At 31.9% G+C, this 15,740-nt stretch overlaps 1 protein-coding gene across 1 annotated transcript; it reads left to right on the forward strand.

Annotated features, from left to right (window-relative positions):
• The first annotated feature begins 6,614 nt into the window (after positions 1 to 6,614).
• On the forward strand, positions 6,615 to 15,348 carry LOC122850944. The gene is made up of 5 exons (XM_044149987.1): positions 6,615 to 6,646; positions 6,735 to 6,845; positions 6,915 to 7,147; positions 7,399 to 8,813; positions 15,040 to 15,348. Exons 1-5 carry the CDS (start codon positions 6,615 to 6,617, stop codon positions 15,346 to 15,348), a joined length of 2,100 nt encoding a protein of 699 aa, XP_044005922.1.
• The last annotated feature ends 392 nt before the right edge of the window (positions 15,349 to 15,740 follow it).

Raw genomic sequence — 15,740 nt, forward strand, 5'->3', positions numbered from 1 at the left:
GCAATTTATGGAAAGACAATGGAAAGCGTAAGGAACTATCGAGAAATTTGATTGGTTTCTGAATATGATGGTCGATATGGTGCTAGAAGTTTAATAGCAAAACCTCATTTTGCATCTTAAAAAATAATCGATGATTCAGTAATCATAAAAATAAAACGAAGTCGCGCACTATTTAACAAAACTTATTTATTTAGGATTTAGTATTTTGGACATTTCAAAAAAATATATTCCCGATTTTCATCATAATTACATTTTTAAAAAATATGGTGTTAGTGCAAGGTATCTTTATGTTGATACTGATCCATGGATTTATCATTTCATTGTAACTAATATTTATGAAAATATAAAAGAAGATATTGATAGATTTGATACATCAGATTATGATATTAATAATCCTTATGGTATGGTAAATTTGACAATACAATAACTGAAATCAACAATATATTCACTGTAAATAACACAATTGTAAACAACAAATTCGAATCATCACTTGATGCAATCTCACATTGTTTTGACAATACAATCAAATCAATTATCACAGACGTAAATACACGTACAAATGAATTAGATAACAAAATCACTAAAAACCACACAACAATTAATAACAAAATTGAAAAGCTGAGGGCCAACATGAATGATTGTATGAAAACGTGAAATACAAATATGAATACTAATAACACCAACACTCAAAATAAAGACTGCATAAAAGAAATTCTTGATCGTCAGTCGAGACAAAATAACTTCATCATATTTGGAATGGAGAAAAACAATGAACAAGGTGAGAGTAATGACAAGAACATTATCACATATCTATTATCGACTTTTAAATTAGACACTACTCGTTTCACTACTACTCGTATCAACTCTTCAGTAAATGGGTCACCTAGACCACTGAAACTAATATTTTTTGATAAACAACTAAGAGATAAATTTCTCCAGATGTTCTTGAAGAATCAACGTCTACCTGGTCTAGCAGGATTGTCAATTACACCAGACCAAACATTAATGCGAAGACAAGAGTACAGAGAAGCGAAATTGAAACTAATAAAATTAAGAGAGGAGGAAGCAAAAACAAATGGTACAAAACAATACACAATCAGAGAACATCAAGGGACATTTGTTGTAAAAACAAAAATTACAGCATAGTCAACCCAGCAATACCACAACAGACAATAACACTCATAATATACTACCAAAATGTACGCAGCATCAAATTTAAAATAAACAACATCTACACGTCAACATTATTAAATATACATGATATATATGCACTCACAGAAACTTGGCTTGATACATCTAGACATTCAACTGAAAATTTCTGTAATGACACATTCAACGTTTATTGTACTGATCGCAAGGACAACACCAAAAAAACTGGTGGTGGTTGTATGTTGTCTATTAATAAACGTATCATCTCACATGACATTATATTGCCGGACTGGGTAACAGATAGTTGTTCAATGATTGACATAGCTTGTGCTTGGGCAAAATCAAAAGGTAATAATTTAATTATATTGGTTATATATCGATGAACCTGACGAGTATACGCTCCCTGGATCCATTGGTACCAGAGGATTTGTATCATCCTGCACTGGAAATTGAGATAGAATTACTTGCGACTGCCTCATCTACACTGCCTGGTGATATAACATGCTCTAATAAACCTACTGATAACGACAGCACAAATAGTATGGATACTATTGATATTAATGATCCATTAAACAATAATATTAACAAGGAATATAATTTGACAGTATACAACTTTAACAAAGGCAATTACAGTACCATCCTTGTTGACCTGATGAAGGCAAACTGGGAGAAGTTGTTGGGTGGACTTGAGGTAGATAATATGATGGAGGTATTTTATAACCAACTGGTGTTGGTATTTGACAAACATGTTACCAGATATACTCCAAAGAATACTTCGAGCTCAATTAGAACTCGTTTTCCAAGTTGGTTTTCACGTGGACTCATTAACATAATAAAACATAAAAAAAACTTGAGGAATAGAATAAAAAAATCAGCCTATAAATCATCAAAAACAGCAAATCATATCAAGCTAGTTGACACTAACAAGAAAATAAAGAAAATACTATCATCATGTTATACTGTCAATATTAAAAAAATAGAAAATGAATTAATAACTTGTAGCGAGATAGAAATATTTGATGTCTCCCACCACACTGACATGTCATGTGACGTAGTCGACAAGGTGTTTTAGCCATGTATGTATGTGTGGGTACGAGAGAACTCTCACTTCTTGTCGATTGAGACTCTGCTCTCTTCGCTTCTAGTCCGGCCACCAAGCCAAACGGTGCGTCCGAACTGTACTTGTAAATTTGTATTGGTGATGTGGCTATGCCACCTCACAACCAGTAATATATATATATATATTGTGTCTTGTTAAATTATTATATCAAATAGTCTAATTGTTAAATAAATTGTCTTATTCTTTTTAATATTAAATATAAATTTCGTGTCTTTGTTTAAAATTATTATTTGAAATTAAATTAAATGAAAAATAGTAAAGTGAGGGAAACAACACCTCACAAATGGCTCCCCACGAGCGGCACAAACCACGCGGTGAAAAAAAAGAGTAATATTTTATATAAATTAATAATTATAAAATTTTAGTTGTGACAAAATTTCACAATTGGTTTCCAACTAACAGCTCAAACCACGAGGTGAGAAAAAGAAAGAAAAATATATATAAATATTTGATAAAATGAAGAAATTAATAAAATTGTGAAAATTCAGTCGTGAGTACATACAATTGGCTCGAAATTATTATCTCAATCACGAGAGTGAGAAGAGAAGTATTGATATACAAATTGATGAAAGTATAAAATACATCATTAAATTAAGAATAAAAATTGTTGAGAAAGAATCTTCGCATATAAATTTGAAGAAAATCAACAAATCTTGTGAGTAAATAATAATAATAATAATAATTTGTATATACGTGGCAACGAAGTGTTGATCACGCCATATTTGTGAAAATTTCATCAGAAAAATAAAAATAATAATAATAAAATTTGGATACACGTGGCAACTAAGCGTTGGTTACGCCTGATTTCATCAGAAAATAATAATAATAAATGTACTGTATGATAAAATAATACATGAAAATTAGACAAAATATTTTCATTAAAAATAATATGTGATATAAATAATCGATAATATAGTATTTAAAATATTAAAATAATTGTTCGTGTAAAATATGAAAAATAAAATGAAATGGAAAAATTAATATCATTGGTAGTGAACATGTGGCCAACACGTAAGCCAATAATAATTAGAAAGGCTGATGTTCAAAGTCTATATACAATATTTAAAAAAATTGAGGTCATTGAAGAATTAATGGAAATAATAGAACCGTCAATATTGAAAGATTCAATGAAACAATAATTGAATTTATAAAACAAGTAAAATGTGTCACAGTTTCTATAAATGGACTGGAACTAATTCACAAAATATGTTTAGAGGTCATGTTGTGGTTGCATGGAGCACATGTTGATATATCAAAATTCATGCGATGCAACATGAATCGAGGGGTATATGATGAGAAATATCACCGGATAAATGATGGTATGGAACTCAAAAATTTAGTTGATAATATTATGCAAGAATTAGAGGAAGAAGAAGGAGAAAAAATCACAAATAAAATAAATGATCAGCAGGGGGGTGATTCCTCAAAAGATGCTAGTCATAGTGATAAAATAATTTGTGATCAACAAAATCAATCAATAGTTGTTGATAATCAAAATAAAAATGAATCAAATGTTGTGATGAATAACCACAATAGTCAAAATGATAAAATAAATCAACAAAATAAATTAAATTTTGTTGATAATATATGTGAAAATAAAAGTGTATTTAATGTTGTAGATAAAAATCACAACAAATACATTGAAGAAACAAGTAATGATCATGAAAATAAATTTGATTTTGTGCATAATAATCACAATAATCATGGTGAACAGATAAAAAATTATCAACAAAATAAATTAAATCTTGTTGATAATATATGTAAAAATAAAGATAAAATCACGGTTATGCATGAAAATCACAACAATTGTGTTGATAAAATAAATAATTATCATAAAATAATTTGTGATAATAATATGTGTAAAAATAATATTAATAGTAATAATTTGAATGTTGTTGAAAATAAATTTCATTTCAAGGTCATGAATAATACTCATCACAATAGTATTGTAAAAATAAATGCTGGTCAACGATACAAAATAGATTGTGCCAGAAATAAACATAAAAATAAAATAGAGTGGAAATTGATAAATAATACAATGGAGAATGATAATAAAATTAAATGCAAAATAAAATTAACTTGTTTGCATTTAATAAATGATAATAATAGGCACTCCAATAAGTCTAAACATGGTAAATTTGGAGGCAGAAAAAAATATTGTATTCACTGGGACATGTGTAATATATATGTCTTGGATTATCAATTGAAGGATGGCAATGGTGAATCACGTTGGCTACTGTCTTCCGCCTCATGCCAAGGACCAGGTGGCTTGCTAACTTTTATACTAATTTGTGGGCTTCAATGGCGCATTCAATATATGCCATGTGAGATAAACCATATCCCAGATCGTCAGAGATCACCCGAGACGTGGACAAAAGCGTTGTCTTCTACGACCGTCAACGATCGTCGGGATTTTTTCCCCGGATAGGTAATTGGTTGATGGTGTAAAAAAACCTACAGTCTTACTTCCTAGCAGTATGTCATATGCCTGTAAAATTTCAAAGATGGCGTGCCAATTCTTCGTGCGCTTTACGTTGTTTTCTGACTATAATGATTTTAGGGGCTAATTAAGGAAGGTTGGACAATTAGTAGAGAAAAGGTGGATGAAAGTCGAAATAAATTTCAAGTGGGGAAAGGATAAAGAAAGGTTGGAGGACGTTAGGGAACTGGCAAAGAAAAGTCGGAATAAAATTGAGGTGGAAAGAGGTTGGAAAAATGGTAAGGATATATTTCCACCATTCTTCCATATGGTTCATTTACCGAGAGTGGTGAAAAAAAGTTGAGGAAAGGCGTAGACATGACGAAGAAATAACGGATAAACGGCGGAGATATATTTCTATCAGGGTATGTCTTACGGCAGCAAGTTAATTTGTTGATGGTGCGGAAAAACTTTTATGTTAACTAATCGAATTGATTCCAAAAACTTGTAGCGAGATGGTATGCTCCTGCGCATATTTGATGTTCCTACCCCATTGACCTGTCACGTGACATCGTCAATGAGGTGTTTGCTCTTAAATATATATATGTGTGTAATATATAAAAAATCACTTCTTTTAGTCCGGCCACCAAGCTAAACGATGTTACCGAAACTACTCATTAAATTTGTATTGATGACGTGGCTTGGCCACTTCACAGATGATAAATATATATATCTATATATTGTACCCTGTTGAAATATCTTATTAAATAGTATAGTTCATTTTTTAATTATTTTCTGTTACTAAGCTGTGGTCACCGCTGCGCCTGCATAGGCAATTAGACCTCCGGTCCATTTTGCCGTCCCCTCAATTGCCCTTAAACAACCATTAAACTTGATCTTGCAGCAAACACCGTGATTATGCTCATCGATAGCTTCATGATTTCTGCGGGTTCGCAAAAGTGCTTCCCAAAGCATTAGAATCTAAGCTTAACCAGCCCAATGCAATAGCATAGCACGTGACCCGCTGTTTCTTCCAACCCTTCATCGCACTTGCGACAAGTATCATCCCGTACTAGTCCTATCCTTTTCAGATATGCCCTGGGTCTACAGTGTCCTGTTAACAGTCCTACTACTAGCCTCAGCTGACACCTAGACATATTTCGTAGCTGCCTACTTACCATCCGCTCAGGTTTGCCTAGAAGGCCGTAAGTTTCCCTCGCCTTAGGCTCTTCTCTCCATAGTTTCCTATGTACCCTGTGTTAATAGGCGCGAATTTCTGTCTTAACAAAGCAATCCGCAACCCCTACGACTGGTCCCGGCCCATAGAATCTCATTGCTGAACCTTTACGAGCCAGTTCATCGGCCGTCTTATTCCCTTAGATTCCCAAATGTCCAGGTACCCATAAAAGTTTGAGCTTTTTTCGAGATTAGTGGTCTTCGATATTGAGCGATATACCGGAGACACGAGTATCTACTCGGTATACCGAGTACTCAACTATTCGGTATTTTTTTCCCCCGATATACCGGTACTCGGTATATTTTTGGCCAATATCGGACGCGAGTACTTTGACCGGTGGCGACCTCAAAGTGAACATAAATTATTATTATTTTTTTTTTTTTATAATGGCGCCATTTTTAGAGGCTTTACGTTGCCACATATAAAACAACCTTAATTTATTTGCAGTTGACGTGATGGCGTCTATTTTTGTACAACAACAAATTGACAATAACAATATTAATTATATTTATTTCATTTAAACCAAACAACTAACTGAAAAATAAAAATTGAATAATAAATAAATAAAATAAGCATTAAAAATGGATTTTGACCAAGGTACGATATTTATTTTTTATGTGCATAATTATTGCGTATTGACGTGTAACCTCAAATTAATTTTATTTATAAAAAATTTAGGCATCATAATAATGGAATCGTGCCTGACAGATAATAACACCAGGTAATTTATTTGTTGCTACTCGTGTCGATATTTACTAATATTTATTTTTTACTAATAGCTTTTCAACTATATTTTTTTTTGTGTTTAGCGATTCAGTGTCAAGTTTAAATACCAATACTAATACTACACAAAGTTCAGATGACAGTGAGACAAATAATAATCAGCCATTAATTTTAGTAAATTTATCACCATGTGCCAAGTAATTATTTGTCTTCCTTATTAATTAAAATTGATAAAACATGATTAAAATATTAATTGTTTTTTTTAGAAATAAAAATAAGCTTCAAAGTTTTGCTTGGCTTCATTTTGAAAAAAAAAATGATAAAGAAGCTGTATGTAAATGGTGTCAAAAGGTATTTCGAAGCAGTGGTGGGACATCTAATTTATTGTCTCATTTAAAAAGCATACATAAATTGTCTCCACCAAATACTAAAAATGATTCATCTGATTGTGAGTCTTGTGATGATTCACGTGGAACATCAGAAGAGGAATATTCAAGAGGTGTGTCACTAAAAAGTTCATTTAAAAAGGTGAATAAATAATAAATGAAGTTTATGTAATTATATAAATTTATTCATGTTCATGATTCAAGATAATCAAACACAAATAATTTATTTTTCAGCGGAAACTTGGTCCAATTGAAGAAGCCTTTTCTAAAATAAAATCTTACAAAAGTAAAATATATTATTATGCTCAGTAGTTATGTATATATTTTTTATTTTTGATTATTAATATCTCATTTTTAATTCTAGATGGAGAGGATGCTGGAAATTTAACAAATTCCATATTGTATATGATAGCAGTAGATCAATTGCCATTTACCATAGTTGAAAATAGAGGTTTCAAACAGTTGATAAAGTTACTTGCTCCACTGTATGAGCTTCGAGGTGCAAAATCATTCACAAAGCTGATGGATGAACGTTACGACACGTTAAAAAATAAAATGGTTTTAAAATTAAGTACATGCATAGCTTTTAGTTTAACATGTGATAACTGGACCGACATTAAAAACCAAACATATCTTGGTGTTACTGGCCACTTTCTAATGCCAAATTTTGATGTTTTAAATATTAACATTGGGTGTTTTCCAATGGAAGACAGTCACACTGCTGTAAATTTAAGATTGGCTTTTCAAAATGTATTAAAAGAATTTGAATTGAAAGAATCAAAACTAATGTGTGTAACATCTGATCGAGCTGCAAATATAAGTAAGGCATTGAGAGAAGCTGTTGGAGAAAATAAACACCTGGGTTGTTTTGCTCATGGTCTTTCTCATCTTGTACCTGATGCACTCAATAATAATACTGATCTTGATATGAAAAAACTAAAAGACACCATTGATAAAGTTAGAGCAATCGTAAAGTTTGTTAAAAAAAGTACACTTGTTTCTGGTGAATTGAAGAGACTTCAAATGTTACTAGAAGATAAACCAGAAGGTCAATGTCTTAAATTAAAAAAAGACATGGCAATAAGGTGGAATTCAACTTTATTTATGATTGAGAGATTTTTACAATTAGAACAACATCTTCCAATGTCATTTAAAGCCTCTGAGGCAAAATCTAAACCATCAATGTTATCTCAAGAAGAGCTGGACATTTTAAGAGATGCTGTTTTAATAATGCAGCCTGTTGGCTTTGCAATAACTGACATTAGTGGGAATAAATATCCCACTGTCAGCCTTGTAATTCCACTTATTAATTGTATGAGAAAAGAAATTTCATTGATTGAACCACATACAATTTGTGGTAAAAAATTCAAGACAAATTTACAGCAACAAATGGAACATCGTTTTAAAAATATTGAGTGTAACATATTAATGACAGTTGCTACACTCTTGGATCCAAGGTTTAAAGATGCACATTTTCAATTAAATATGACAATTGTCAACACCAAAAACCAACTAAAAAAAATCATCAATTCAACATCAGCATCTTCTGATCCTGTCATTGTCCAAAATGCTGGAAAAACATGCTCTTTAAACACTCAAAAGAGTTTGTGGTCACACCATGCAGCAATAATAACATCTAGAAATACCAAAAATGCTAGCTACAATGATTTTGATAACCAAATTTCAAATTATTTAAAAGAGCCACTTCTTTATCCAGAAGAAAATCCACTTGAAGCTTGGAAAACATTACAATATTCATTTCCACAATTATGCCCAGTGGCAATTCGATACCTATGTATCCAAGGTAATTCAGTTTCATCTGAGAGATTATTCTCTAAAGCTGGGGATATCGTCACCCTCCAAAGATCTCGTTTACTGGGTAAACGGGTTAACAAGCTCATATTTTTAAGTTCATTATCACATGAACAGTGGTTTTCATAAACTTTATTGTTTAAATTATTTTATAATATTAATTTGATATTAATATATGAAATATTCATGCAATATTAAAATTATTATCTAACAAGTTTTAATATATTTATATTATATTAAATATTAAAAATATTATAATATTTTTTCAATATAAAAAAATTTTAAATTATCTGTTTGACTTGACTATAAATATATGTATTAATTTTATTTTTATTGCATGTATTATAATTATTATTGTTAATAATAATTAGTTATTACACGCAAATTTTGTACTGACTGATAAATTATAAAGAAATTAAAAAATATCTTACAATATTTTGTTTTATTTAGCAAAAAATACTAGTTGAATTTTTTTTAGCTTAATTTAAAAAAAAAAAATAAAGTACTCGATAGTCGATATACCGGTAGTTTTTTGAGCCGATATACCGAGTACCCGGTATTCCCACGAAACTATTCGATTCATTTTATACCGAGTACTTTTGTTGAATATCGAAGACCACTATTCGAGATGCCCGTAAATCCAATTTCTCCTGATATTTTCTCACTAAGGCTGATTTGTCTGCTGGTGCATCCACCGCCAACAGCGCTGCTTGTCGGAACAGATCGTCTTGTTCTCATAGCAACGTTCCAAGTTTATTTCCGCACACACTAACATTGCAAACACCTTCGTCTGAAAGACCGCGGCGATTTCGCCCAAAGTAAAATTCGCCCTTGGTCTATCCTTAGAGCCGGATTCCTGCCCTCAGTGCCCTCCTTGGTCTTGGATCTATCTGTGAACCAGATGGAATCGCATCCCTAGGTCGGACAGGATTTATTTATCCACTCCTCCCATTCCGGAAAAATTACCCTGCATTTCTTTATAGAGCAATATCTTTCTTCCAGAAAGTCCTGCCTAGCCACCACAGAAATTTCTCTGCTCGACAGTTATAGTGCAATGTCCAGTATTGCTTGGACGTCCTGCCCACTGCCTATTTCTCAAGAGTCTGCTTTCGACCCTCAGTGCTGCTATTGTCACTATTAGATGTAGCGGGGGCATATCTAATAGTGCTCACAGAGCACAAATAGGGGTCGACTTACTAGCCCTTGTAATGCCTTTCAGCGCTTAGCGTCTGACCTATTCTAGAAGACTTCAGGCGCCTACTCGCCTGGTTCTCTTCTACCAAACAATAGCCCCATGACTACCGCTTGGTACATTCAGGCCATGATGCTTGGGTTGATACCCCAGTTTCTACTGCAGATCCTTCTCAGCTTATATAGCATCATAACGGCTCTGTTTCGAACTCTATCTACGTTCAATCTCTAATTCAGTCTAGAACTCATGCCCTAGGCCTAGAAACCGTAATATCATAAAATAGTTGTCCCCTAGCTAACCGAAGTCCCTTGACTGCCCAAGGTTCTTGAATCAGTGCGACTTTGGTATGCTCAGTAACTATCTTATGCTCAAGCAACGCCGTAGCCTGTGAGCTACGGTGCAGATTAATTTGAACGAAAGGGATACTTACTACCAGGATCGCCTTCTCCCTGCCCATCGTCGTAATCATATATTAGACTTAGCCCGTAGAGATACTCAATATGTTCCACCTAAGCTTCCGGTATTCCGAGAATCAGACGCCAGCCTTTGGCATCCTCTCTCTTCATATTTTGCCATTGCTTTCTTCATTTTTTGCTCGTATGTAGCTCCGGATTTTGTCTGGGAATTCAGTCAGTATTGTACCGACATCCTTGACCAGTTTATCCTGAATATGCGCCATAACTCTGACAAGCTTTGGGAGGTCTTTTTGATTGATGACCAAAAGTTTGCCCCCTCCCTTTTCTAGCTTGTCCACGTGTGCCCTAAGCCATTTTTTGGACTTGGTATTCGCGCAAGCTACTCTGATCCCTCTCCGGTGAAGGTGACAACCTTGGAATCTCGGGCCAAAATCACCAGACGCTATTTCGTACATTTTTTCCAGAATTTTCCGTGCACCAGGTTGAATTCCTCCTCTGATATGTCCGACCGGTCCTCGAAGATAATTACGAGTTTGGGCACATTGGCAATGACAACCGCAGATGATAACTTTTCCTACTTATTCCGTCTCTTTTTGTGCTCTTGTTGAGCAGACTGAGGGGTACTCCCCGATTGTCTTGCCAGTTTTTAAGCTTTAACAGGTTCAACAGTTCTCCTAATAGAGGTGTCTGTCATCTCTGCTCTCGCCAGCCTCCTCTTTTTCTTGGCTGCGCCACTAAGCTTTTTAGGCTTAGAAATGATAATAATAATTGTAATGTCTGATAAGAATAATATTTGAAAATTAAACAAAATGTTGGATTTATAGCCCGTTAAGGGATTTATATCTGGTAATGAATTTAGGATAGATGTTTAAATAACCAACACAACAATATTTTATATTTGTTATCGTTTAATTTTAATTATCGTCATTTAAATTATTATTTAAATTTTATATTATTATTTAATTTATTTATTAAAGTGGTTTAAATTTAATTTGTTAATTTGTGAATTTATTTAAGTTGATTTTTTTTGTAAGAGCAAGTGACAAGACAGAGTTCCGTAGGCTACGGGATTGCGAATGCAACTGTGGAGAAAAAAGGTCCAGGACGCTAACCAGCTTCTGGGCCTTAGTATATGAAAATTCTGGAAAATTCTAGAAGGCCAAACGACGCTTGTATAACCAAGCGTCGCTTGGACCCGATAAAACCTTCCAAAATGTTTTCACATTTATTTTATTTTATTCCTCGAAAGACTGGGTGGTCTTCGAGGTCAGCGGCCTAATCCTCATTGTCCTCAAACTGCAACATTTTTCTAATGGCAAACGTTGTCAGTCTGAGGTATTAGTCGGCATTGACTCGTGCCGTCAGAGGATTAAACACGCTAGCTCAGTGTGTTGTATGTTATATTTTTTATTTTATTTTGCATTTTCATTTTATTTTCTTTCAAATAAATTTTACCTTTTCTCTCTCTCTCTCTTCTCACTTACCTCTCTTTCCGACGGAACACAAAATATTTCCATTGAAATGAATATATGATATAAAATAATTGCAAAGTAAATGTATACAAAATATTAAATAATTGCTTGTGTATAAAAATAAATAAAATGGAAAAATTAATATCATGGTTATTGAACAAGTCAAGATACAATATTGAAAAGAATTGATGTTATTAAAGAATTATGGAGGTAATAGACAGAACAGTGAACATTAAAAGATTCAATAAAACAATTATCGAATTTATAGAATAAGTAATATGTATCACAGCTTCTATAGAAGAACTGGCATTGATTTAAGGTGTATGTTTAGGTGTTACCGTGTTGTTGCATAAATCAAATGTTGATGTATTAATTCATGCGATGCAACATGAACAAAAATTCATATGATGAACCATACCATAAAATGCATGGTGACAAGGAGCTTGAATATATATTGAATGAAATAATTAAAGACATGCAAGAGAAAGAAGAAATAAATAATTATCATCAAACAAATATAACGTGCCTGCAACCATCCAGCGAATTTATGATTTAGCTATATCTTGCGTTCGAATATTATATAAATTAAAAAAACAAAAACAATTTAATCCATGGCACGTGAACATACCCGTGGATTCAGACGCCATAATGATAATAATTCTCGACACTCGATTCTGATTGATCAACTTAAAACGTTAATAACTCAGGCACAAAGTTTCGTATCAATATTCAATTTGTCCAATTGTACTGTGCACATTCATGTAGTTGAAAGTACCCTTGATGAAAATCAAGAAGAACGTGATGCAAAAGAAATGAACGCTGTTGAACAAATAGAATTTGAAGATGAAGACATCGATTAGTTCGATGTTTTTTTTTTTTTTTATGATTATAATAGTTTAATCCCATTTGATTTTCTTTCGTAAAAAACTTTGGTTTGGTATAATAATTTTGAATTCTTGTTTGAGTTATTTTTTAGTTTTGTTTGTATTGAAATGCAGTAATATGTTTAATTGATTGATTTTAATTACTTTCAGTTTTTTCTTCATTAATAGAAAATTGTGATGGAAATTATGCATTTTTTTTTTTTTTAACAGTATTGAAATTGTTGTTTTGTTTTGTTTTTTGTTTTAATTGTTATAATTTATATCGAGTCAGATAGTCTATTGACTGTATATTTTGAACTTTGAATACTTTTTATTACAATCACATTAATTTTTTTTTTTCAATTCTGGGGTCCATTTGGGGTCCATTTGAGCCTAATATGAACTGTCTATCTTAATTATTATGGAAACTATGTATAATTTTATTAGGTTACGTTCAAGCTGTCACTCGTAATCTCAGTTTTGGAAATTTATGGAAAGTTACCACGAGAGAACAATAGAATAGAACATTGAGTCGACAGCAAATTCTCAGTAACTCAATAGCTAGTCAATTGCAAAAAAAAAAAATTTAAAATTCATTATTCAACATTGTTATTGTTTATTGTCATTGTTTATTTGTTCATTATATTCGTATCTTTGATGTTTTTTATCGATATTACAACAGAATGTAGGAAAAAAAAATATTTTCCACATAAATCTGTCTAACTCAATGGCAAGTTAACTGAAAATCAATAGCGAATTCTCAGAAACTCAATAGCTAATCAGTGGCAAAAAAAAAGTTCGAATTCATTATTTAATATTGTTAATGTTCATAGTATGTAAATATTTGTTTATTATATTTTTGTCAACTCAATATTGAGTTGCTAGGAATTTGCTCTTGATTTGCTATTGAGTAAATGTTGGACGAATATTTGTGTGAAAATTTTTTTTTTCTTTTGTTGGAGATACAAAGTCTGATGACACGTCCCTGACTAAATATATTTACAACTGCTACACTACCGGACGCAAATCTTAACTTACAGGCTGACACTAAACAACCATACACAACCATACATTACACACACACTATATGCACCCCTATATAATATACTCATTCCAGTTCCGGCCGCCGTGCACTTTACACTCTTGCCTCGCATTATATATTCTCTGACTGATAATTAAATAAACGTAACCAATAATATTAAATTGTACTTGTTATTATTTATGATCTACCCTCACATAACAAACATCTTTCAATTCTTATGTAATATTAATAAAGACCCTCAAAAAAAGATATAATAAACAAATATGAAACGACAATAAATAACACTGTTTAAGAATGAACTTTAAACTGTTATTGAGAAAGCGCCAATTTAAATAACAAATAGTTATCAAGCTGTTATTGAGTCCACCCCTGGGGAATCAAATTATAATTGTTGTTTGATAAATTGAATCACCACACTTTTTGGAAAATGAATCACAAAATTATGAACAGAATAAAAACCAAGCAATATTATGTTTATTAATTTTAACAAATAAACAATGAATTATTTTGTTTAAAACAATTAAAACAACATGTCTAATTTATTTTTTTTTTAATTCATAAGTTTATTCTCATCGTCAATAAACAAAACGTAAACTCAAATTTTTGATTCTTTATTTAATCACAGGAATTACATTTAATTTATATTATTAACATAACAATCAATTAAACATTAACATTTAGATTAGGAAAAATATAATATTTACTAACCGTCATTATTAAACACTATTATAAACTTATTAATAACAAATATATATATTTTCCAAGTATACCATTTTTTCTTTAATTTGATCAAAAAAGTATGAATTATCTATATTGTAAAATTATTGTACAATTACAATAATAATTTTCGTCTTTAAACTAACACATCAATGTCTCTTTCTCTTACTTAAAACATAAAATTAATCATTATTATTGTTCCGGGTCGAAACACAGATGTCTGTCAGTCTTAGACCGACCAGATTTTAGGATCGATTATAATAGTATTTTTTACGAGAAATATTATAGATACAATATCGTATCTTCAATAGTTTTCTGATTTTTTCAAAAAAAAAATGAATGAGAGATAAAATTGCAGCTTGTTTGTTGGTTAGGTTGCCTAAAATTATTTTGTCACCTCATGGTGCCAATTTGTTTATAAATAAATATTGATAATAACTTACTTATTAAATATGAGTAATAAGTGTTTTTTGTGTAAAATATCGGTCAAGGACAATGATCAGGTTCTTTGTAAATGTGGGATATTTCATAAAAAAGAATGTGCAGTACAGGCTCGAGGTCAAGATGTGGGGGTTATGGATGCCTGTTGTGGAACTAAACGTGGCAATAGGCACCAATTAAATGATCAATCTCAAATTGAGGTCTCTGATGATGATGAGATTTATCAATCACCTGATCAAGATCGTTCCATGCCAGTTCAAACACAGTCTATACCAGTTCAAACTCCGTCTTCATTCAATGCAGCAGATTTACATGTGCTCAAGGATTTGTTCTTGAGGCCATTGGGTAAAGTTCAATAATTAAAGATATTAAAGATTCTGTTGGTAATTTAAGTAAGTCAATGGGAGAATTAAAAATGAAGGTCAAGAAACATGATGAAAAATTATTGGTTATTGAGGCTGATGTTGAAAGATTTGATGCATCAATACAAGAAATTAAGGATAAAGATATTGATTACACTGATAAATTTAAGGATGAGGTTTTAACTGAGGTGTATACCAACAGAGAAGAAAAAAATAACTTGATAATACATGGTGCATATGAAGATATTAATTCACCTGTTGATGGGGCACGTGCTACATTATGTTTCAAGGATGGTAAATCTGAAATTCAAGGCAATGAAAAAGACATTATTAAATCAAAAAACACTGGGGAGTTCAAATCAAGTTGTGGCTTAAAATATTGTGTTGGT

Source organism: Aphidius gifuensis, linkage group LG3 (genome assembly GCF_014905175.1).
Source record: "Aphidius gifuensis isolate YNYX2018 linkage group LG3, ASM1490517v1, whole genome shotgun sequence".
Lineage (NCBI taxonomy): Eukaryota > Metazoa > Arthropoda > Insecta > Hymenoptera > Braconidae > Aphidius > Aphidius gifuensis.